The 24,686-nt window shown below is 38.4% G+C and overlaps 3 protein-coding genes across 6 annotated transcripts; 2 read left to right on the top strand and 1 right to left on the bottom strand.

The window, feature by feature from the left end:
• The first annotated feature begins 391 nt into the window (after positions 1–391).
• ddx46 (DEAD (Asp-Glu-Ala-Asp) box polypeptide 46) lies at positions 392–14,306 on the top strand. Of its 2 annotated transcripts, none has more exons than XM_056731605.1 (23): positions 392–440; positions 1,302–1,487; positions 1,573–1,650; positions 1,764–1,845; positions 2,253–2,421; positions 2,524–2,738; positions 4,628–4,738; positions 4,843–5,008; positions 5,472–5,592; positions 5,687–5,862; positions 5,963–6,084; positions 6,196–6,274; positions 7,275–7,357; positions 7,720–7,884; positions 8,247–8,409; positions 9,773–9,966; positions 10,047–10,184; positions 10,398–10,547; positions 10,873–11,103; positions 11,358–11,576; positions 11,913–12,057; positions 13,483–13,556; positions 13,839–14,306. In XM_056731605.1, the coding sequence occupies exons 1-23, from the start codon at positions 424–426 to the stop codon at positions 13,884–13,886; spliced, it is 3,132 nt and encodes a 1,043-aa protein (XP_056587583.1). In that variant the 5' UTR covers positions 392–423; the 3' UTR covers positions 13,887–14,306. The 2 variants fall into 2 exon arrangements, with proteins under 2 accessions (XP_056587583.1, XP_056587584.1); XM_056731606.1 differs by lacking the exon at positions 392–440 and adding an exon at positions 447–683.
• Positions 14,307–14,893: 587 nt separating this feature from the next.
• On the top strand, positions 14,894–18,585 carry c19h5orf24 (chromosome 19 C5orf24 homolog). Its single transcript, XM_056731852.1, has 3 exons — positions 14,894–15,112; positions 16,262–16,882; positions 17,505–18,585. The coding sequence occupies exons 2-3, from the start codon at positions 16,287–16,289 to the stop codon at positions 17,695–17,697; spliced, it is 789 nt and encodes a 262-aa protein (XP_056587830.1). The 5' UTR covers positions 14,894–15,112; positions 16,262–16,286; the 3' UTR covers positions 17,698–18,585.
• A 145-nt stretch (positions 18,586–18,730) lies between these two features.
• On the bottom strand, positions 18,731–24,643 carry cfap100 (cilia and flagella associated protein 100). 3 transcript variants are annotated; one of them, XM_056731848.1, is made up of 13 exons: positions 24,117–24,643; positions 23,871–23,965; positions 23,609–23,774; positions 23,441–23,508; positions 23,173–23,336; positions 22,990–23,070; positions 22,735–22,907; positions 22,566–22,650; positions 22,445–22,478; positions 21,442–21,596; positions 21,089–21,224; positions 19,015–19,217; positions 18,731–18,924 (listed from the first exon to the last, which is right to left on the bottom strand). In XM_056731848.1, the coding sequence occupies exons 1-13, from the start codon at positions 24,157–24,159 to the stop codon at positions 18,816–18,818; spliced, it is 1,512 nt and encodes a 503-aa protein (XP_056587826.1). In that variant the 5' UTR covers positions 24,160–24,643; the 3' UTR covers positions 18,731–18,815. The 3 variants fall into 3 exon arrangements, with proteins under 3 accessions (XP_056587826.1, XP_056587827.1, XP_056587828.1); XM_056731849.1 differs by having other exon boundaries at positions 21,442–21,593; XM_056731850.1 differs by having other exon boundaries at positions 23,871–24,006; positions 24,117–24,156.
• Between the last annotated feature and the right edge of the window lie 43 nt (positions 24,644–24,686).

Here is a 24,686-nt window from a genome sequence, read left to right as displayed (position 1 = left end):
CTACAGTAAACTTTTTTAATAAACACAGTGGCTAATGTCCTAATTACAAAATAAAAGGTTTTAATCATTAATTCATTAATTAGTAGACGTGTCCTTTTAGTTAATTTATTTATTTTTAATTATTTAGAATTTTACGGACACAAATCCTTGGAAATGACATGTTTTAATTTTAATTCGCTTCATAAAAGTAAGCCTATTCTCTAGAGACTTTATACAACTAATTTCAGACTTTTACATAATATTCCTGACAGAGTATATTTGTTTATTTATTCATAAATTTGCCTAATAACAAATATTTCATATTGTTAAAAGTTTTAAATAAATAAAAATGAAATTAGACATTAAAACACTAAAGCAAAATAACGAAAAGGCGGAAGTTATCATCGGTCAGCATCCGGTCTGTGCGGAGTTATCAGCGACATCATGGGAAGAGAGTCTCGGTAAATTTTAGCACATTCATTTCCATGTGTTTCATTTCTACTTTTAGAAGTGTGTTTAAATTTTCAGAAACATATGAATAACATTTATTATTAAAATAGTTATTCACGCTAAGAGACTGAAACGTGTTTGTGTTGCACTGCTGTATGCTAACAACACAACAAACAACGAGTTTCCGTAACTGTGTTTTTATTTGTTTGAGATCTTTGGAAGCTCTTAGTTTTGAGACTTTACATGTATTACAGGTAAGCGCATTGTATTATACTGACACGATTACAGATGATCCCCAAATGTGTAAATAGCGTAGAATTCTAGTACGCATTTACTACAATAATCTGTCGTTTACTCATTATTGTAATTACTGCACTTTGTGAATGTGTACCATAGTATTCTGTAGTATTTATAAAGAAACTAGTAGTGAATTGATTGATCAGCTAGTAAACATTTTAGGATTTACAGGTGAGGTTCAGAATTCAGCCATTTTAAAAACAGTAATTTTAGAGAAAATACTCATGTGTACTACAAAGTTTACAGACACCAATTTTATAAAATTTAAGAAATGCATAATGGGAATTCTGGATATCAAGTTTTATTTTTAATTTAGTGCTGAACCTAAACAAGCACAATGCATCATAGATGTTTACATATAGTACACAGTACATTTAAAAGTCAGGTTGGTGAAACCCTTTAAAATGATAATTGGAGTAAATTGCTATTATTTTGTCTTCTTGGAAATGTATATATTGTATAGCTTTAAAGGGAATTACTAAATGAAGATATATATTTTAAACAAAAAATATATGCAGTATATGCTTGAAAAGCAAAGAACATACTGTATTATATATGGATTGTGTTCGTCGCAGACATTACAGGAAACGCTCCGGTTCAAGGGGGAGGTCAGGCAGCAGATCTAAAAGCCGATCGCCTGACTCAAAGCGGTCTAAGAAAGATGATCGGGCTGGGTCACGGAACCGTGAGCGAAGCAGAAGAGAGAGATCACGCAGCCGAGACCGCCGCAGATCACGCTCCAGAGACAGAAAAAGGCAGAGGTCACATTCGCTCCTAAACTGCACCGTCATTTCTTATATTTAGTGTAGTTATGTTTCATAACATTTCTGTCTCACCTCTTTCTAGGCGCTCGAGGAGTCGGGACAGGAGACGCTCAAGGAGTCGAGAACGCAGGCGGAGCAAGAGCCAGGGCAGAGGAAGAAGGTCAAAATAAGACACACCCACACAATATATCCACAATCACCAGAAACATTTCACTGCTGACCCTTCTTTCACAGTGCTTAACTCTGTTCATTCATTGTCTGATGTTATAACAGCAAGGAGGAGTTGGAGAATGGAGAGCAGTCAATAGACAAGAAGAAAGTCAAGGAGGAAAAAGAAGAGGAGAAGGTTGAAGATGTGAGTCTTTTTCTCGGGAAATGTTTACTGGAAACGAATGCTGCTAAAATCACGATTGTAAAGGTAGAACGCTTTTTAGTATCAGTGAAATAAAATAAGGAGCACAGGATGCAGGTAAATTTTGGAATTAATACATTCATCATCTAAAGTAGCGTTCGCTCATGTCCAGTGGTGTGACCTAGCAGATATGTAGAAAACAAACTGTTAATATATGATTTTATATGATTCATATGTATGTATATTATGTAATTTAAAATAAAATAAGAGAGATTTATCTTCATTTTTGGTTTTTTTTTTTTACGTTTTGCTGTCTCATTATAGGACACATTTGCAGTAAATTTTTCAACTACCCATGTTTTATCCAAGTTTGATAAGTAATAAAACTGAAAAAACATTCACTTCTGCAGCAAGAGTTTGACCAGAACACTCTGGAGGAGGAGATGAGAAAGAGAAAAGAGCGTGTCGAGAAATGGAGAGAGGAGCAGAGGAAGAAAGCCATGGAGAACATCGGAGAAATAAAAAAAGAACTGGAGGAAATGAAACAGGGCAAGAAGTGGAGTCTGGAGGATGATGATGGTCAGATTTTCTTGATTGTTATGATACTTCATTTAAAAACTAACTTTTGGTTACAGCTATGCTCTTACAATGGTCACTTCAAAAACTTTTCTGTGTGTTCAGATGATGACGAAGAGCCATCAGCCCCTGTGGATCAGGAAGGTGAGGAGGAGGAGGAGTTGGAGGTGGAGGAAGAGAAAGCCGCTGAGATAGAAGTGACCGAACTAATGGAGGAGGAGGCCGGAGAGGAGCTTGACCCTCTTGATGCCTACATGGAGGAGGTGAAAGAGGAGGTCAAGAAGTTCAACATGGGCACCATGAAAGGAGGAAATGACAAGGTCAAAAAATTATTATTCATGTTCTTTATCATTTTATTTAAGAACATGTCATTCCAAACAGGTATGATTTGTTTTGGATGTGCAGCACAATTTTAAGATTAAAGGGATCATGGGTAAATATTGAGAAATATTTGTGTCTGTTTGTCACACAGAGCTGTGACTTCGGGACACTTGAAATCTAATGCATGATACTCTTGGCATTTTGTTTTATTATGCGGAAAATAAACATCTCTTTTAGTCATCCAATGCAAAACAAAATCATACTGCTGTGGAAGAAGCTTTCAATATAGACTGTTTCTTAGCGTCAACATAAACAAACGTTATTGCGCATGCACACGTTCGTGGACTGCCCTTAACTTCTGGTACACCTTCACAAACAATGGAGTACCTGTTACAGAAGCAAATAGATGTCGCCACGCTGCAACGAAAGAAAACACATGCAAACAGAAAAACACCATCAAATTCAGAAAGCCTCTAAATTAGTTTAGTGACACATGTCCTGCAAATTCTCGCAACACAAACAAACACAAAACCCGCAGCAAATCCTCGCAACAAAAACGAATACAGAAACGCGCTCCTAATTGGCAACACAACGGAAGTGCCGTGCAGCTAACAATGTCTCATGGTTTTCTTTAATCGTTAAATTGTTCAAATAGGCCGGCTAGAATAGAAAAACGCATTTTATTTTTGTTTATTTATAACTCCACCTACGAATATGGCCACAGTGAGGTGAAGCGCGCTCCAGCCATTGTGCATTAGTTATTTGAGTCCCCTGGAAACACTTCCGTTGTGTTGTTGCCAATTTACAGGGCATTAAATGTATTTGTTTGTGCTGCGAGGATTTGCAGCGCGTTTTTGTGTTTGTTTGTGTTGCGAGTATTTGCAGGGCATGTGTCACCCAACTAACGAAGAGGCTTTGTGAATTTGAAGGTGTTTTTGTGTTTGCATGTGTTTTCTTCGGTTGCAGCATGGCGACACCTATCGGTTTCCGTAACCTGTAGATTTTTTCTGAAAACAATCAAAAGAAACCGAGAAAAACTGTTACTCAGCTAAATTTGTTAGCCAATATTTTGAACTTAGACTGCGATACCAAGCTCAATGTGTACCATACGGTTTCTTTAAATGCAACCATATACAGGACCCGTTCAACAAAGTCTTTATTTTAAGCGGGCGTAACACACGGGGTATCTGCCACTCTCATTTTAATCTTGTACCTATAGAATAGTATTGCATACTTCGAATCTTCGAAGAATATTTAGTTTGATCACATTTATAAAAGATAGATACATCTGTACGATTACTTCCGAAATCGTGCGGGGGGGAGGGGTAGGCTGAACTAAAGCACATTGTCAGCAAAACACAGACATCAGTTTCACTCACCCCATGCGGTTCATGTCCGGCATCTTTTAGCACTGGGACAGCTCCATATATCGATTTCTAACCATCTCCAAATCCAGAGTTATATCCACAGTTTATATAACATTCGTCACGCAAATGCAGTGAACAAACAAACACAGCAGAACTTTGCGATCGTAGTGCTCTCTCTCTCCTGCACACAAGTTAAAGTGATGTCTGCGAATGCTCCTTCTCCTGCTTTCCATGCTGCCATGTGGGTGTGCCGCATGCTTTTCCGGGAATATTATCCAATAAGAGACTATGAAAAATTGTTACAAAACAGTTTTATATGTTTGAAAAAAACTTTCGAAAACCTGTACGATCGCTGGGGCACTGTATTGAGCACAGAAATACTACGTAATATGCCCAACTAGTTTTTGACAAGTTGACCATGTTAAGCATGAGAAGACTTTAATTGCAGATCAGGCGCACACGTCTGTTGAAAAGGTCTACAGTTCAAGCAGAGCTGTGAAAAGTGACTTATGTTTTTATAGAAAGGAGGTATGTCGGTGACCAAAGTGATGACCGTTATGAAGACGAAGAAGATGTTTCACACTACCAAGAAGAAAGGGGAGCTTATGGAGAATGATCAGGATGCCATGGAGGTATTACTGAAGTCATTATCAAGTCTCTTTGACACACACACACACACACACACACACACACACAGAGACGTTTGAACAGGTTTGTTTACTGTCGTGTGTGGTAGTATTCATCAGAAGAAGAAGAGGTGGATCTGCAGACGGCCCTCACAGGCTTTCAGACCAAACAGAGGAAAGTTTTGGAGCCTGTTGATCATAAGAAGATTGAATATGAATCCTTCCGCAAGAACTTCTATGTGGAAGTGCCAGAGCAGGCTAAAATGACTCCTGAAGGTACTGTTGAAGAACATCATTAAAACAAATCTGCATGTGTCGCTTTATTGATAAGGTGCTAGTGTGGAGTTTTAAAGGATGTTCTCACAGCTAGTTTGAGCGGATATATAATGTGATGATCTAAGATCCCTCTAATAGGACCCACAGGTGGGGCTCATAAAAATAATTTGATTATGAAAGGTGCTGTTCATAATGCTACCATATGTACAGTTTTAGACGGGGTTCTTTTTGTTAATTCGCTAATAACAGGTTTACATAAAGTTCACAACATAGATTTATGTGACATAACTCGTTCAGGGCAGAACAATTTAAAAACATGAATTCCACTTATTTTTATAACCTTTTTCTAGACTAGGTGTATGTTAACTTATAACCATCACTGCGTATATATAGCCCATCTGAACTCATTAAATTAAAGGAATGTATTGTTGAGTTGTTGATGGATTTGTTTTCTGTGTTTCAGAGGTGAATGAATACCGCCTGGAGCTGGAGGGCATCATAGTGAAAGGCAAAGGATGCCCGAAGCCTATCAAAACATGGGTGCAGTGTGGGATATCTATGAAGGTTTTAAATGCACTGAAGAAGTGAGTACTGTCGCTTGCGATTTACACCTGGAAGTAATCATGAGTTCTAATGAAAATCTGTCCTTGTCCCTTTTTCCTCAACCTTGACAACAAGACACAATTATGAAAAGCCAACCCCAATCCAAGCCCAGGCCATACCCGCCATCATGTCAGGTCGTGACGTCATCGGCATTGCTAAGACTGGAAGTGGAAAAACCATTGCCTTTCTCCTTCCTATGTTTCGTCACATATTAGACCAGAGGCCAGTGGGAGAGGCTGAAGGTCCCATCAGTACGTTCTCCTCATCTCTTCTTTATCACACTCATCCTGATAATAATAATAACGTCTGGTAGTGATGTTGTTTGTGACGTGTCTGTTTTGTCTGCTAAAGCTGTGATAATGACCCCCACACGAGAACTGGCTCTGCAGATCACTAAAGAGTGCAAGAAGTTCTCCAAATCTCTGGGGTTGAGAGTGGTCTGTGTGTATGGGGGCACTGGCATCAGTGAGCAGGTACGCAGACATTTTTTTGCTCACTTATTCTTGTAGAACAAGACTTAAATTTGATCTCTTACAGAGAGTATATGAGTTACTTGGCTGTTGGTTTGCTTTTGTCATACCCAGATTGCTGAGTTGAAGCGAGGTGCAGAGATCATTGTGTGCACGCCAGGAAGAATGATTGACATGTTGGGTGCCAACAGCGGTAAGTAATAAAACATGTGATGTGTTGCATTCTCTTGTCCTGATGAGATTGAGTTGTTTGTTTACTCACTCTTTAAATGGGGGACAAATGTATGATATGTATTTGTGACAGAGTTATTAACTGCAGGAAACTATTTAATTTAACATTTTAAAAAAATTGTGAAAAAACTTAAGTGTCCTGGGTGGATAAGGTTACTGACATGATTCCTGTGTTTGGATGTAGAAGTATCAAAAGCTCTTGTTGCCAGATGTTGCCAGTTTAATATAATCGCGACAGGAATGAAATATCAAGTTAATTTATGCAAATAAGCAGCAATTATGTCAAACTGAGGTGAAAAAACGCTATATACTGTATACAGTTTTATACGTGTTGCCTCATTTGCTTCCCATGTAAGTGTTTTAAATAGTGCATAATGACCAACCGTCTTTACTTACTGTAATATTTCACTTAAGGTAAGAACTGGAAATATTTTCTGTCCTGATTAATGTTACTGTGGAAATCCACAATATGCTGTGGAAATCTTGACAACCGTATAAACCTTCAGCAGTATAAGGGCTAGTGTAGAAAACGGATGATTCTTAAAACAGGTGGGTAAAGTTTAGTTAGTCACACCTGTCTGGATTATAATGCCGGTTCTGATGTGACGTAATGGCATGCCGTGAGAAAAGCCTGTATCGTTTTTGTTTCCACTCATGCGAGGTAATCTCTTAATATGTTTCTTTGATAGGAGAAAATCCGATCAGATAATGCTTGAGGCGGCTCCATCTTTTTTAATGTATGATGTGGCTCTTATGAATTTTACAGGTTCTCCGTGCCCCTGAGATGGTACGCAAGTCCAGAAAAACCTGGCAGAAATGGCATTTCAGCCACTATTGTGTTTACATGAAAGTAACTGCCGGTAGTCTCAGAACGAACCATGCTTGTGTTAGCCAGTTGTTTGGTTTTCAGCTGCTTGTAAACGCTCCCTTCTGATGAAATGTGTTTATGTTTGGCCACGCAGGTCGAGTCACTAATCTGCGTAGAGTGACGTATGTGGTGATGGATGAAGCAGACCGCATGTTTGATATGGGCTTTGAACCTCAGGTCAGTCTCTCTGAAATTTAGTGCTTTAATGTTTGAATTTAAATCATAATAACAGTGCATTACAGGACACAATACTGCACCGTAGCTTTTTGTGACAAAAAACCCATTTGATACTCCGTCGAGAGCTTAAATGTCCTAAATCATGAGCAATAATGGACTGTAATTGTGTAGAAAAGAGCATTTAGTATATTTAGTACATATTCAGATTTTGTCATTTTGCCTTTGATCGATCAAAGATTATGTTGCAGTAACTGTAGGATGGTAATGACAATTAATAAATCTTAATTATAGATATGACGTTTTGAGTGAACTACTGGGGCGGTTAGAGTTGGCTTTGAATTCAGTGATTTGTTCAATTATAGGTGATGCGTATCATAGATAACATTAGGCCAGACCGTCAGACCGTGATGTTCTCCGCCACCTTCCCACGATCCATGGAAGCCTTGGCCCGGAGGATCCTGTCCAAACCCATCGAGGTGCAGGTGGGGGGCAGGAGTGTGGTGTGTTCAGATGTAGAACAGCATGTGGTAAGTCAGCAATTAAATGTGTTTTGGTAGAAACAAGATTGTTTTCCTTTATTGTGTGTCTACATTCTGTTCCTTCTCTCTCTCTTTCTGTGTTATTGTTTTTCTCAGATGTCCTATACAGAAAAGCCAAATGCTGTAGAAACCCTAACCCCCTAATTGGTTCCTTTTACAATTCAAATCCTTCATTGCCAGCAGTTAATTAAGTTTTCATTTGATAAAAATAAAATGAGTTTTTCTTTACTTTAAAGACAAAATTTCACACATTGATCATTTAAGACACAATACAAATGATCTTGATATGCAGAAGCCCGAAGTGAAAGTGGTTGCTGGACACTGTAATCTTTATTCTGCTGCTTTAATAGATCGTAATAGAGGAGTCAAAAAAGTTCCTGAAGCTGTTGGAGATTCTGGGACACTATCAGGAGAAGGGTTCTGTCATTATCTTTGTGGACAAACAGGAACATGCCGACAGTGTCCTCAAAGACCTGATGAAAGCATCATACCCATGCATGTCATTACATGGAGGTACAGACAAAATGAACTTGAAATGTAATTGTGTAATTGTCTTGAACATCAATGATAAAATCAGGGTTAAAACACCTGCCGATGATCGCAACGATCGAATGTTCACCCAGGTGTAAAAAAAATTCTTGCCAAAAAAAGAACCTAAAGTCCTGCTTTGAATTTATATCTGTTGCAGCATTTTAAGCATAGCACACATCTGAGACTAAAGTTCACGCCTAGTCAAGGGTACGTGTAAGTGAAAGGTCGAGGCTTTGCAGACAGCAGGATTTTAACTGATTAGTTTTGTTTCAGCAGCGCTAAATTAGTAATACATTTTTGCTGCATTTTCTAAACAGAAGGGAAAAAAGCGCTGCTTCACTGACTGTTATATTCTGACAAAACTTCTTTTTTAATCCTTATTTTTTTATTGTTATGTATTTACTTACTCAACACTTCTGTAATTGTTCTTGTTTCTTTTTATTTATAAGTAATGCTGAGAGTCCTGCATTTCTACGCTCAGCTTCTTATGATGTCCCTGCTTGATACAGATTTCAAACTAGAGATCAACCGATATATCAGTTTACATATTTTTAAGGATTTTTCCATAATCGGGTATCCGTTTTCTGAATCTGATATATCGATGAACGCCCCCATCTTGTGGCCGTTTTGAGAATTGTCTGCAGGACCACACAGCGTCTGAGGAAGCTTGGGCTAAAATTAATGTCTCAATTCATTCATTAAGGTTATGTTCTTGTGTTCAAGAAACATTTACCTAATGGCCCCCTTGTACCAGCGGTAATTATATAATCTAGGACGACAAAATATGAGTAATAATTCTGACATAACATACTTACTATCCAATCCAATGATGCATATGCAGTTTAGTTTGTTACTCTTCTGATACTTTATTATTCCAGTTTTCCTTAGTGAATTACTCTTTTTAGCCTATTAAACCGCACATATTCCACATTCACTCCCCTGCCATTTACGTTCATTAGACTTTCTACATTTATTTTGCCTATGGTTAACATAAGTGTTGCTGCTGCTTTATAAATTAAAACAGTGTAAGTGTCAATTATAGTATTTATTGAGTCCGTTTGCTTTAGTTTATCGAGGCTGGTGTCAGTAAGAAGGTCCCGGGATTCATTTTGACTGGCCAACCAATGTCTAAACATTCTCAGACTGCCTTTCGCATTCATCTGCTTGCTAGAGACATTGAGTGCGCCATAGCAGCATAATACATGGATTTTTATTTCTATAAATAGTCAATAAATATCGGTTCTACTTTCGTGCACATAATCGAGCAAATAATTGGTATCTGTATCTGTTCAACTCATAAGCGAAACGTGTCTAACATGTGATAAATGAACGCTGTTCTACACAGGCATCGATCAGTACGATAGGGACAGCATCATCAATGACTTTAAGAACGGAGCGTGCCGGCTGCTGGTGGCCACCTCAGTGGCCGCACGAGGACTGGATGTAAAGCAGCTCATTCTGGTGGTCAATTACTGCTGCCCGAACCACTACGAGGACTACGTTCACCGCGCCGGGCGCACAGGTCGAGCGGGTAACAAAGTAAGTGAGGATAGAACAATGACACATTCATTGAGAAGCAGCAGCAGACGGCTAATTCAGGTGTGACTGTTGTGTTTTAGGGATATGCTTACACATTCATCACTGCAGACCAGGCCCGGTATGCCTGTGACATCATCAAAGCTCTGGAGCTGTCCGGATCACCGGTACCTTCAGAGCTCGAGCTGCTGTGGAGTAGCTTTAAAGAACAACAGAAAGCTGTAAGATGTTACATCGAGCTGTCGATTGTTATTTCTGTGTTTTGTTAAAACAAAGTGGAATTAATTCATAGTCCAGTCTTACAGAGAGCAGAATGTCAGAGACTTGAGGGCAGGGTTTTTACTAAGCAGTTCTCCAGAGCAACCACTCGGAACACCTTGCCCTAAAGCAACGCCCTGAAAACCCATTCATAACACCGATTGTTGTTCCCGCAGGAGGGGAAGACCATCAAGAGCAGCAGTGGATTCTCTGGGAAAGGGTTTAAGTTTGACGAGACTGAACATGCGCTGGCCAACGAGAGGAAAAAGCTGCAGAAGCATGCGTTAGGCCTGCATGACTCTGATGATGAAGACACGGCTCTGGACGTAAGTCCTTGCATGACCAACATTATTCTCAATAGCCGAGGTGTGAACACACATTTGTGAAACAGTCACAATTACATTTAAGTGACTATTCACCGAAAGTCTTTTCTAAAGTTAAATAAAATAGAACAATAGCACATGTGGCATAGATTTGACATCAGAAACAATTAAACATCTTATGTTAATTGAATAATCCTAGTTGTGTTTCGATGCTCAGTCAAACGTTATCCGACTTGAAACACATTCAGCAGGTATTATCAATCATTGCTTTTATGTCCATTAAGTGAATTGAACTTTGTGTGATGGTGAATCTGTTGTGTCCCTCCAGATTGATGAGCAGATCGAGAGCATGTTTAACTCGAAGAAGCGTGTGAAGGATTTCTCGGTTCCGGGAGGGGCTGCGGGTGGCGCTGGTGCTGGGGTCTCCGGAGGTGTGTCCGCTATGTCAGGGCAAAGTAATTTGGCCACCCCGTCTGCTGGAAACATCCAGAAACTGGAGATCGCCAAGAAACTCGCTCTCAAAATACAAGCACAGAAGAATCTCGGTGCAGAGGCGCAGGTAAAAAGATTAGCAACTATTCAACACGGATGCACATTGATGCGCTTGTATGTATTGGTAATATTTTAAACTAAACTGATAAGTTTCATCACTAATCTTCTGGTGTTTCAAAAACGCTTGTTATGTTTTATAGAGAACTTTCTATTTTGTTATTAATGACTACCTTGAACCAACCGAGCATGGGTCGCGTTACAGTTTGGCTGTTAGTCTTCATATTATTGAAGATGTAAAATGTAATTCTTTCTCATATATAGGATGTGATGCAGCAGGCAACAAATGCCATTCTGAGAGGAGGTACGATAATTGCGCCCTCCGTCTCAGCCAAGACCATTGCAGAGCAGCAGGCAGAGAAGATCAACGCTAAACTCAACTACACACCTGTGGAGAAACTGGAGGAGGAGAGGCAAGCGGCCGAGGCCACTGAGACTGTCAAGAGATATGAGGAGGAGTTAGAAATCAACGATTTCCCTCAGGTGCTTAAGTCTTGACAGACCCTGCTTACACTGAGAATGAACGTGTTTTATCTGCTTGATCCAAGTACAACAATAATCCACATCATTAGAAGTTCAAAATATTTCATTTATTTAAATCTTTAAATAACATACAGTACATCTCAGTTAGAAATGTTATAATGTCATTCAAAATGTTATGAACAGTTTGTGTGTCCTTGTTGCAGTTTTCCAAAACATGGCTTAATATGTTAAACCCAAATTGTCTGATATTTGTATTATGTCATGTTTATTGTCGCGTTTACGTCTGTTTGTGACTCGAGAAGGCAGGTTCGCAGTTAACCGTTTTTTGTTTTGCAGACGGCTAGATGGAAAGTCACATCTAAAGAGGCCCTTCAGCGCATCGGCGAGTACTCTGAGGCGGCCATCACTATACGAGGAACGTACTTCCCACCAGGCAAAGAACCCAAAGAGGGAGAACGCAAGATCTACCTGGCTATTGAGAGTATGTCTATACAAATAAGTATTTTCTTTGGGTTGCAGTGAGTCTCACACTCATCCAAGCATAGAGATTTAAACACAAATCCTTATGTATGATTGTATGATTTGGACAGCTAATAAAGTTGTCAATCTTACGTGTGGTTCTGCTGAAAACAATCACATCCTGCTCTCGAAGAGTGGCCACAGGATTTTTAGAGGGTTGGTCAGGCAGGCACCAGCAATAACACCTCCCCCGGCCACCCCAGTTGCCTATTAAGTAACCTGTTCACAGAATGAATGTTTCCAACAGAGATTGCCTTGTTTACACTGAAGGTTGTGTCAACTCAGATGTTTATATATTGTTCTTATGTGTTTGTGCAAATGTTCCAGTGATGTTTCAAGAGCGTTTTGGAAAACAATGTTTACATAATTTAAATGGTCTATAGACTTGCAAGTTCATTTTTCATACGCGTATATATATATATATATATATATACACACACACAGTTGAAAGAAAAAGTATGTGAACCCTTTGGTCTTACTTGGTTTTCTTCATTAATTGGTCATAAAATGTGTTATGATCTTCATCTAAGTCACAACAATAGAGAAACACAGTCTGCTTAAACTAATACCGCACAAACATTAGATGTTTTCATGTTTTTATTGAACACAACATGTAAACATTCATAGTGCAGGGTGGAAAAAGTATGTGAAACTTTGGGTTTAATAACTGGTGTTTACATATATATACATTACTGTGTATATATATATATATATATACAGTCAGGTCCATAAATATTGGGACATTGACACTATTCTAACCATTTTTGGCTCTATACACCACCACAATAGATTTTAAATGAAACGAACAAGATGTGCTTTAACTGCAGACTGTCAGCTTTAATTTGAGGGTATTTACATCCACTTGCTGAAGACAAAACTGAAGGGGAAATGCCCCAAGAACAAGCAGGAACTGAAGACGGTTGCAGTAGAGGCCTGGCAGAGCATCACCAGGGATGAAACCCAGCGTCTGGTGATGTCTATGCGTTCCAGACTTCAGACTGTAATTGACTGCAAAGGATTTGCAACCAAGTATTAAAAAGTGAAAGTTTGATTTATGATTATTATTCTGTCCCATTACTTTTGGTCCTTTAACAAGTGGGAGGCACATATGCAAACTGTTGTAGTTCCTACACCATTCACCTGATTTGGATGTAAATACCCTCAAATTAAGGCTGACAGTCTGCAGTTAAAGCACATCTTGTTCGTTTCATTTGAAATCCATTGTGGTGGTGTATAGAGCCAAACATGTTAGAATTGTGTCGATGTCCCAATATTTATGGACCTGACCATATATTATTTTTATAATGGTGTCTGTCTTTGCAGAGGTGAGGCTGATATAGCAAATGGGATTTTCTTGTATAACTTATTCAATATTTTTTTTGGAAAGGTGCAAATGAGCTGGCTGTCCAAAAGGCAAAAGCAGAAATCACACGCCTCATCAAAGAGGAACTCATTCGCTTAGTAAGTTAATTTGTCTTCTCTTTTATTTTGTAAATGCATTTTTCTGCATAAAGAAATGTTGTGACAGTGAAATAGGAGACTAAAGTTTTGAGTTTAAAGTCATGTTATGGACAGTCAAGCTCTATAGGAGAAAGTCTCAAGTTTATTATCATTTTGTTACGACTTCATTCTCATAGTAAAAACTATATTCTTGTCATCTTTTTTTAAACTAAAATGCTGTTGTATTATTACCTTAAATCTTGTTTGACTATGAAATTGTTTTACTTTTTCTTGTTTTTCCAGCAAAACTCCTACCAGCCAACCAGCAAGGGACGATACAAGGTTTTGTAGAGCAGAAAGAAGAGGATTATCCCAGACACATTCTTTTAGTATGCATCTTTCATGCTGAATGTTTTAGAAAAGGGCCCTGCATAGTGAATTTCATCTGCAAATAAAGTGTTTTTCCTTGTACATGTTTGCTGTGTAATGTTAATCTCTCTATTTGATTTTAGCAACAACAACAAAAATGTCTTTGCCCTCGGTTCTTTTTTAGTATGATTGTTTCAGATTTGTTTTCATGAAAAGGTAGCAGTCATGAATTGTATTATTTTAAATCATCTTTAAGGTTAATTCATCCAGTACATGTTTGTTGTATTTGAGTTCATGTGTCGTACATCTGTCTGCACTCGAAACTTCAATGATTATAATTTTATTTTATGCTGTAGTTTTTTTTTATAACCGAAAAGACAAATAAAATGAGTTTTAACTGGTTATGAATATCCAAACTAAAGTGAATATCAGTTTCATAGCTACATAAATCCAAATTCACATTTCAAGAAATGCTTAAACAAACCAATATTAAAGAGTGATATTTCACATCTCGAATTATATATATCATCATTATTATTAGCTTACCATTTGAGATTCCGGGTAGGTTAAGTATTTATGTATTTGTTCAATAACCCATTCTTCCAAGAAAAAATTATAAATCGAGGTATAACCATTATCTCTGTAAATCATCATAATGATAATTAAATCCACGCACATATTTTACATTATGGCAGAGCAAAGTCTATGCTTTATACAGTCATCGCAAACAGTTGTTATTGATCTATACTGCACAGCGCTGAGAAAAGTAACTGTTGGCATGTTACCTACAGACAATCGTATGAGTCAAGGTCTGAGCATAACTTAATGCGAAAACACTGAAAAACTTTAATGGACGTTGAATAAAAAAAATAACAGCAAATGCCTATATAAACATAATTATGAACTTCGTCCCTGACGGAGTAATCTGCGTCCATGTTCAGTTTCTGTGCTGCAATCGCCCGCGCCGGAGTCACTGCGCATGCGTCTTTTCTCTTTTGATATCTTAATATTTAATATCAATGGCTGCCGCTACATTTGTAACGCATCACTTAGACCAAGAAGGAAACCTTCAAGACATTTGCTGAAGATGAACATTAGTCTGTTTTGATTTAATCGACCATAAGCAGTCGATATTCGTCCGTATCGCCAAAATGGGAGTAAAATTGCACATTTAACCCGTTGCACTCCGCTGTCGACATTAAAGCGAGGTACAGTTATTCTCACCAATTGATACGTTCTGTATGTTTGCATGGACAAACATCTTTATATAGATGTATTTTCCATATTTTACTCTTGCACTCTTTTAAATGAATGACACTTAATGAACAACAGAAGGGTCTTTGTTGTGTCTACAAACAGTTGTGTGCATTCATAATGCTAGACATCACATTTAATGCGAACATCACAGTATTACTGATGTGTGACTGCTGGATGATTTTCCTTATGGTTCTCACATGTCTACAGCCTTTATAAATCAGTTAAGCATACACATATTGTTGGAATATTTTATAAAGAAACTGTAAATAGTTGCAAACAAACTTTAAAGAGGATTTTGTGAGTTAGCTTCGAGGTCGTTGGTCTGCTGGTGCGTTAAAGTTCATAAAGGCTTATTATACATTTCTTTCCCTCTGACAAGGTGTTTACCAATATGACATGTCGACTGCTAAGAGTCACTGAATATTCACTTCAGTCTACATTTATTTTTATAGAGCTGTTCACAATACATTTCAAAGCAGCTTTACACACAATGCATGTTTCAGTGTTACAGTTGATAGTCATTGGAGTTCTCTCTTTGTAATTCCTCATCTCTGCACTTGTTCATTGATTTCATACAATCTTTACTAAAACGCATTGATTTCAAATGTAAGTGTAATGAATTCTAACAACAGTTCTATATAATACACATTTTATATACATGAAATATGTGAGTCAAAAACTGCACACAAGTATTAATGGCACAAGAGTTTAAAAGTGATTTCTAATCTCATTTACAACAAGATCTGCAGTTTCATGGGTTCAAATAAAAGCTTTTTGAGAAGAACCTTGTGTATTTTGTAAACAAAGTATGTAATATTTTTCACCTGCCAAACATCTCAGTCTCGAGTAACATGCAATTTATGAGACGAAATATATGTCATTCTGTAAGGACACTGTCAGTACAATACACAATTTTTTTATGATCATCCAAAAAGCATACGGAAATCAAACAGTTCACTCATTCACAAAAAACTTTCATAGTACACAGAAGCACAGTATGCATGCATCTTCTGGAAAAACATCTTCTCAGAATTTTTAAAGTTTGATCAAATGTGGTTTGCTACCTTTTTACACGATTGTCACGTTTATTCACCCCTTAGCGGATCTGGCTCATGTCCACAGAAGATGATGCGTCAGGTGTCCGGCAGCAGTGGGGATTACTGTGTTAGTGGCAGGTCTTCATGTTTTGCAGAGGATGGAAGACTCGCGGCCAGTCACTTTGATCTGTGCTCCACCAAGTTTTATGCGTCGTTGCCTCCTCAACGCTCACGGCAGATGTGTGTCGCTTACCTGACCCCACCAGCCCCAGTTAGCCCCAAATCCACATCATTCCACAGGGATGGCTGCCATGTGGAGCCGCAACCTCATGGCCCCCCAGGCCTTCAGGAAAGCGAGAAAGCCAAGGACTGTAAAAAAAAGGCCGCGCCCGGAAGATCTGGGAAACGCGGGCGGCCAACTGGGACTACTAAACTAGCCGGTTACAGAACCAGCACGGGCAGGCCTCTGGGCACCACTAAGGCTGCTGGTTTTAAAACCAGCCCCGGGCGGCCGTTAGGCACAACCAAGGCCGCGGGTTATAAGGTGAGCCCTGGTCGCCCACCTGGCAGCATAAGGAGTCAGTCGCGCATCGGTAAACTAGGCTATACGGCATGCAGTGGAGCCGCTTTCCCCTTCAGCATCATGCACAAACCTGGAGCATGTGAAGACACGGAAACTAAAGAGTAAAGTCAATGTTTTTTTTTTGCCTGTTTCATTATGTGACCTATAATACCAACAATAGCCTACCAATCAATAGTGTTAAAGGGTTGGTTTGCCAAAAAAGTAAAAAGTCATTAACTTATACTTTTTGTAGATATGATGTTCTTTCTTCTTTCGAACACAAAAGGCAATGTTAAAAAAAAATGATATTTTTTATACTATTGAAAGGGATAGTTCAAGCAAAGATCAAAAAAATATCTCTTTCCAAACCTGTATGACTTTATTTCTTCTGCAAAGCACAACAGAAGATATTTTGAAGAATTTAAGAATTGCTGTACACCAGTTGAAAGGTTTGCTGTTACGGACCTTAAATTTGTTCTCATGTTTTTTTAAGTGTGTTTGAATGTGCAAGTGAGATTTGAGATAGAAAATGTAAGCCTCTATTGCTCATTTGACTTTTTATTGTGCTTTTGTTGTCGTTCTGTGAGCCTGTCACCATCCGTCTCCTTTCGCTCGAACAGAACGTTTCATGGAAGAAAGTTACACAGTTTTATAATGACAGAAGACTGACTTCATTATTTATATTTTGGGCTGCACGATGTATATACACTTTATTTAATGATGTATGTTTTTGTTTTTGTCTAGACCACCAAAAATGTCCATACAAGCGCCACAGTTCATCCTCAGTGGCTTCCCCATACGAACCCCAAAAACACTAGTGCCGATCAGCGTCGCGTCATCCGAGGAGTTTTCCCAAGCGGTCACGTGTCCAGCTGACAGTCAGTCCAGAAACTCCCTGGCATTACCACTCCACAGTACTCTCCCATCGTACTCATGAACAGAGTCCCAAAAAAACAACTTCCACATCTGAACATTACACATTCCCGTGATGACGGAGAGTTTCCTTTCCCTCATCTTTCTTAGCAAGGAGCCTATAGTAAAATATTACCACTGACTGCCTGTATTCACAAATCCATAGCATGTCTTGTTGGATTAGGAAAGAGAGTAATAATGTAGTTGTTGCTTTAGATCGATTGACACAGTCACACAATAATGAAGATGCTGAGAACGTAAACATCACTTCCCCATTCCAGCACTCTGCCAAAGAACTAATGTGTGCATGTTATATTTGAGATGTAAAAGGTTTTCTATTTATCAGGTTATGCTTTACGGCAGCCTATGAAAACAAGAAACAGGCTCTTCAAATACATAGTTAACCAATACACATCTTGTTATATTTACTTTAGTATTGAATTTACTATGAATGCGTTAACAATATTCTTGTTGTTTCCATGTAACAGTGCTTCACATGAGTAGTAAGGAACTGCATATGATGTTCATAACAGATCTTTTAGTTGTTACACTATTGTGCAAATATTCATTGACATGCATACTTTTGTTTCTCTTTTTTTCCTCGCACCTTCTCTTTTTCCATTTACTTTGTAAAACTGTTTGTGCATGTGTGTGTATGTACAGTATGTGTCTATATTTATACACAAACTCATTAAATGTGAAACAACAGGTTTTATCTTTCTTTTTCTTGCAGACGTTTTATTATTGTAGAACTTGTCAATCAGTATGTTCAATTATTTAATAGCACTTGTATATTGCCTCCTTTCTTACAGGTTGAGCCCAAATACGTTTAACAATTTTTAATTCCTTTTCCTGGTTTTGCATGCTTGTGTGATTTTCACTGTGTTGTGTAATAAACTGACTGTGAAGCTTTGTTGTGCTGACAATACCAACCAAACACAGAGTGTTAGAAAAATGGGTTACCCCAACCCAAAAAAAAAACACATAACAGTCAAAAACAGACTGACCTACATAATAATTTTGGATGTCAGTGCAAAATAAAATGACAAAGAATCAGCCTAAATAGACCATCCTCGCACTTGGTCCAAAGAATCTAAAGCAAGCAGTCGCGTGATCAGGAAACGTCTGGTACGTCTCAGACTCTTATTTGATTTTCTTGATGTTGGTTTTATCGGCCTTAGATCTTTCCATGGCTTTTCTCTGCCTTTCCTCCTGGTGCATCATCTGCAAGCGTATCTTCTCATCACGCAGTCTAAACCGAAATGTATATATACTGTATATATATATTCTGTACAAGCAGACAGAGAAGATTTTTTAACAGTTTTTCAGATGTAGACCTCACCTGATTCTCCTCTCTTTCTCTTGGGCGCGTTCAGCTATACTCATGCATTCTCGCGGAATCATTTCTGCGTTTTCCAGGAGCTCCACCAGTTTTCCCTCGATGGTGGTCAGCATCTGCAGAATGCTCAGATTGGCTGACGTTTCCCCCACGCAGCAGCGAAACACCTCCTCAACTTTACCACTCAATAGCTCAAGAGTGTTGTCCTGAAAGAAAAACATATCTAGTGTGGACTACATCAACAAGCAAAATGTATTTCAATGCTCATTTCGTCTCATTTAAAATTATCAGTCATCCTGAGTCCCCCTTGGAAGTCAGCTGGGGTCCAATTTTGGACCTTGGCCCCCCTGTTGAGAATCAGTTCCCTAGACTCATATGGAATGCTTTCATGATGGATGAAGGCAGATTTTGAAGCTTGGCCCCCATAACAAAGCTGGAAAGAGGCAGGATATTATTTAATAATACTCTTGATTGTGTTCGGATGGAGAAAGGAAGTCTGTTACACTTCACAATAGGGTTGTATTAGTAAATGCACATCATTCACTGTCATAACTAATACTAAATAATATAGATTTTCAGCATGTATTAATCCTTGTTAATGTTAATTAATGCCAATACAATTGTTCATGTTAGTTTATGGTGCATTAACCAATGTCAACAGTTACAACGTTTGCTAAAATCAACAAAAGACTGCCGTCGAACCATTTTCATTGTTAGTTTATGTTAACTAATGCATTAACTAATTGTTAAAAAATACCACCTTATGGTAAAGTGTTACGAAGTCATCATAAACACCTAGTATGAAACAATAGTATAGACATTCATGTGCATTACTGCAAAGCAGCTTTACAGAAAGCAGATTTATCCATAGCTGCTCTAATAACAGCACACTTTTATAATTTACTGACATGTACTCACATTAATGAAACAATAACTGACAAACATACTTTTGTTATCAAATCTACAAGGATCTGATTAAAAATACATCTTACTTGTGTAAATCTGGAGGTCAAATTCACTCTGGTTCTCTGCACTTTCTTATAGATGTGTAAATTACAAAATGCAAAATGTGGAAAAGAAATCTGTTGCTAACAAGCAACAAACCAAATGGTAACTGATGCTGAGTTTATTTCAGAGTAAAAGGAAACATTAAAGGAGGCATGAATTAAAATCAAAATTTTAACCCGAGCTTTTGTTATATAAGAGGGAATCGTATTCACTCGGACATCATGTAAGTGTCAGAACTGAATACGCTGTTGTTACTAAGATTACATCTGTTATTCACACCAGGCTTAGCGAACTCCAGGTTCTGGAATGCACCTATCTATGACGACATTGATAGGTTGAACACCACCTCCACAGAAAAATATCAACAACTACTTCTCTAGCCCTGCCCACTGGTTCGCGCATGACAGTACTGAAGTAACAAGTTACACGGAACCAGGTAGAGCGAGCAAGCAATAAACAAAGAAGCCGTTAAAGATATCTAAATATTGTGCCATCCCTGGTTGTGGAGAATACAGAGACCCACGATCACAGTGATCTTTTGTCCGGTTCGGGATCACTGGTCCCAAATGCTGACAGTTACGGTCATATATCATTAAACGCAATACAACTATAGGCTATACAAACTATACGCAAAGCCTTGCCATCACATCCGGGAAATAAGTCAGTAAATTTGAGTAAAGCTTGCGAATGTGTCACATGAAATACTAACGTGAGGAGGTCATTTATAAATCACAGGAGGTCTCCAGATAATACTGATGCCTTGCGAAAACTGTGAATGGTGCTAATGTGTAACCTAATGTTACGCCTCTAACCAAATTCACAGAATGCTCCAACTACGCAAACTGCTATCCAATCAAAGCAGTGGGCGTTTACTTATAAAGTCACGCCAATTAAAACCGAGCGTTTGCAGACCTGGCCTCAAAACCAGTGTAGAAAATAGCCTATTACTTCTTGAATGTTATGTTTTTTTATTTAAAAATCACGCGAACATCATAGCTAGACCTCAAACAACAGTATAAAACAATAAACAAGGTCAGTTCATGAGACCTTTGACACATTGTTTTCTTACCTGGTCATCTGGTTTGTTCTTGCCAAAGCCGAAAAGTTGGCATCTCTGTTCCAGCTGTGCTGTTTTCTCTGTTTCCTGCTGAATGGTGTCCATCATGACATCAGTCTGCTCTTTTAGCTGTTTGGATTCAGACTCTCTACATATACATAGACAAACAAACATGTGAGCGTGCCCCCAAAATCCATGCTAATGTCTCATAATCCAATTATGAGTTAATTTTACTATGATTTCAAACTTTGACGTCGCCTCCCTCGATCAATATTAAAAATATCAAGGTTATATTTTCACAGAATGTTCTTTATAATATCAGCATCATCTGCTGTAGGAGAATCTGTTTTAAGAATGGCTCGCACATCTTTTTTTGGGTGAGCTCAGCGGTCTGCTTGAAGTCCTCCAGAGACTCTTCAGTGTCTCTTGTGTTCTGGATGAGAGACAGGGTCTGCTCTTCCAGCTCCGCCATCACGTTAAGCAGCTCCTGAGGATCCGTGAAGAACAGCTCTGGCTCCTTCTAAAATAAATCAAAGCTCAGTGCCATAAAGAATTGGCTTCAGTGACAAACAACCTGACAAATCACTACTATAAATTTAACGTTTGAATAACATTTTAAAGGGGACCTGCAACGGTGTTTCATGCATTCTGACTTCTTTACAATGTTAAACGTGCTGTCTTCTAATGCTTGACATGGTCAACTTGTCAAAACACGCATTGGGCGTATTACGTAGTATTTCTGTGCTTAATACATTATGCCAGCGATCATACAGGTTTGAGAAAGTTTTTTTTGAACATAAAAAACTTTCGTAACAATTTTCTTAGTCCCTTATTGGAGAAATCTCCCGGAAAAGCCCGCGGCACACCCATGCGACAGCAAGGAGAGCAGGAGAAGGAGAGCAGGAGAAGGAGTATGCGCAGACGTCACTTTCACTTGTTTGCAGGAGAGAGAGAGAGAGAGAGAGCATATGTTCGTGAAGTTCAGGTGTTTGTTTGTTCACTACATTTGGGTGATGAATGTTATATAAATGTTGGATATAGCTCTGCATTTTGAGATTGTTTGAAACTGATATGGAGCCGTCTCAGTGCTAAAAGATGACGGACATGAACCGCATGCGGTGAGTGAAACTGATGTCTGTGTTTTGTTGGCAATGTGCTTTAGTTCTGCCTACCCCTCCCCCCCGCACGCGCCGTATAATTTCGGAAAAAATCGTAAAGCTATATCTATCTTTTATAAATGTGATCAAACTAAATTGAATATTCGAAGTATGCAATACTACTCTATAGGTACTCAAGATTAATATGAAATTGCCAGAAACCACATGTTATGCCCACTTTAAGGTTTTGCATAGGAATATGAATCCTTACCTCACCATCTGAGCTGTCAGTCTCAAGTGCAGGTCTTGAAAAAAAGAAAAATATATATACATAAATATGTCATTAAAGAAACAGGCAAAGCTGTGCAGTCAGTGTTATGGTTTGTATATACGTTTTAATGCTCAGCCGGCTTGACTTGTTTCTAGATGAAGTCTCCCGAGAGGATGAAAGCTCACGAATCACTCGGCTTCCTCCAGCTGTATATGGAAGAAAACAAGCTGATTGTAAACCTGTTTATCATTAGTACTTGTTGTGTCACCAATATTATTTTTTCAACGTACATCTGTGTGAAGGCGTTGACATCTTTTTGATTTTTTCTGTATGTTTCCCATCACTCATTGCTTGCATGTCACCAGAGCTTGTGCTCTTGCATCTCTCTGACTGTGAGAGCATCAGTAGAAACTCTTCATACTTTTTATACTCATTTAACATGTCCTCATACTTTGCGATATCACTAGGGGAAACAAATCAATCTGTTAAAAGCTGGAAAGATGACATGAGATGATAATGGAAAATGTATGAAGTCAAATTGGAACCTCTTGACCGCCACTATTTTGGAGGTGAACTTCTTGATTTCAGCTATTTTCTCCAGCTTCACTTTCGTCTCCTGCTCAGCACTAAACACAGTTAATAGTTATACACATCATGAAAATACTCTTAAAAGGGATGGAATGCAAGTAAATGTGTTTCTCCGTTGTGTGTGTTTGTATAATTAATACATGTTGATAGCCTCCACTGAGTTCTTATCATTTTCTTTGAGAAAGTCTTCAAACAAGATGGTGTTTTCTTCCAGAAACTTCTCAGCTCTTGTCAATTTTCTTTCTTCCTCAATAGCCTTTTGCTCCAGTAGCTGAATCTCTCCTCTCTTTACAGTCAGAGAATACTAACAGAAAAAGAGAGACTAAGATAAGACTAGAATATAGACCGTCAAATACACCGTGAATATCAGGTTTTACAGGTAAAACATGTATGTATGTATATTCTTACTTCCATTAAGAACAGCTCACGTTTCTTCATGATGTATTCCTTCATGCTTCCTTTATCAATATTAAGGTCTAAGAAAAAATAAAAGACAACACACAGTGCTCGTTTAAGGCCGGGTGAGGTCAAGGGACCAGCTGATGTTTGATGCAGTTTTATTGTGTGTTTCCTCACCTTTAAGCATATAGATCCTCCGTGACGGGTTTCCTTGTTGAGGAGTTCTTGAGACATCTGTGTTACTTTCTCTCTCTTTCACCTCCTCCATCAGTCTGCTTTGTGTCATTCGGCGTGTATGCGTCACTTTCTCATGGATGGGTAAAGCCATCTTTCTCTGGTGTTCCTGCCGTGGCAGAGGGCACAGCATCATAATGCTCAGTCAGGACGGGTTTTTATATTCTTGTTGGATACATTTATTGATGGGGTAAAGAAAACAAACCAGCTTCTTCTGACTTCTTTCTTTGTTCATCATCTGGAAAAGATTGTTGTAGTGTAGCGGGCATCTGAAGGGATTCACATCATCACTGATGCTCTCTACACACAGGCGCACACACAATGAGGACATCTCATACAGTCTGAACAACAATACACATGATATTGTTTGAATCCTGGTGTAAAAGATTCTATATTTGAGCTTATTCAGTTGTGTTGTCCCACTTAAAGAAGAGAGCAAAAATGTACTTACCCTCATGTCGTTCCAAATTTGTATAACTTTCTTTCTTCTGCATTTTGTCTGTGTTTTTGTAATGTTGAATAACTTAATTGCATGAAGCCGTTTGTTAAATAATGTACAGATTTTATACTTGACCTTAAAATATGTAGTCAACCAAACAAGGATCACAAGTCATTACAGCAACACCTTTTTCGTTAGTGTGTTTGGTTGCCTCGGTAACCATTCCTGCACATTTCAACAGCAGGTGGCAGAATATTGCAGAGGAGCGCAATAGTTTTCAGCTAATGTTAAAGTGCTTTGGATCTTAGGATGTATGCTTATGTTTTGTTTTAACTCTTCACTCTGTATTTTTAATTCAGTGGCTATAAATAAAAAATGTGAGTAGTCATTTCATTTGTACATTTAAGTCAACACCGACACATCGCAGAGGTGTCACATTGTATCTGTTCCCATTCGCAACGCTGCAAAAAGATTGTCCAATCACAGCTGTTAAATAACATATTAAAAGTATTATGCTTTATTGTTTTATCGCACAAATATCTGCATTGAAATCAAAAGCGTCCCAATTTGATTCCGTCTCAG

The sequence above is a fragment of the Triplophysa dalaica genome, chromosome 19 (genome assembly GCF_015846415.1).
Source record: "Triplophysa dalaica isolate WHDGS20190420 chromosome 19, ASM1584641v1, whole genome shotgun sequence".
NCBI classification, from domain to species: domain Eukaryota; kingdom Metazoa; phylum Chordata; class Actinopteri; order Cypriniformes; family Nemacheilidae; genus Triplophysa; species Triplophysa dalaica.
Note: the sequence above shows the minus strand (reverse complement) of the source record. Positions and strands in the feature narration are given on the sequence as shown.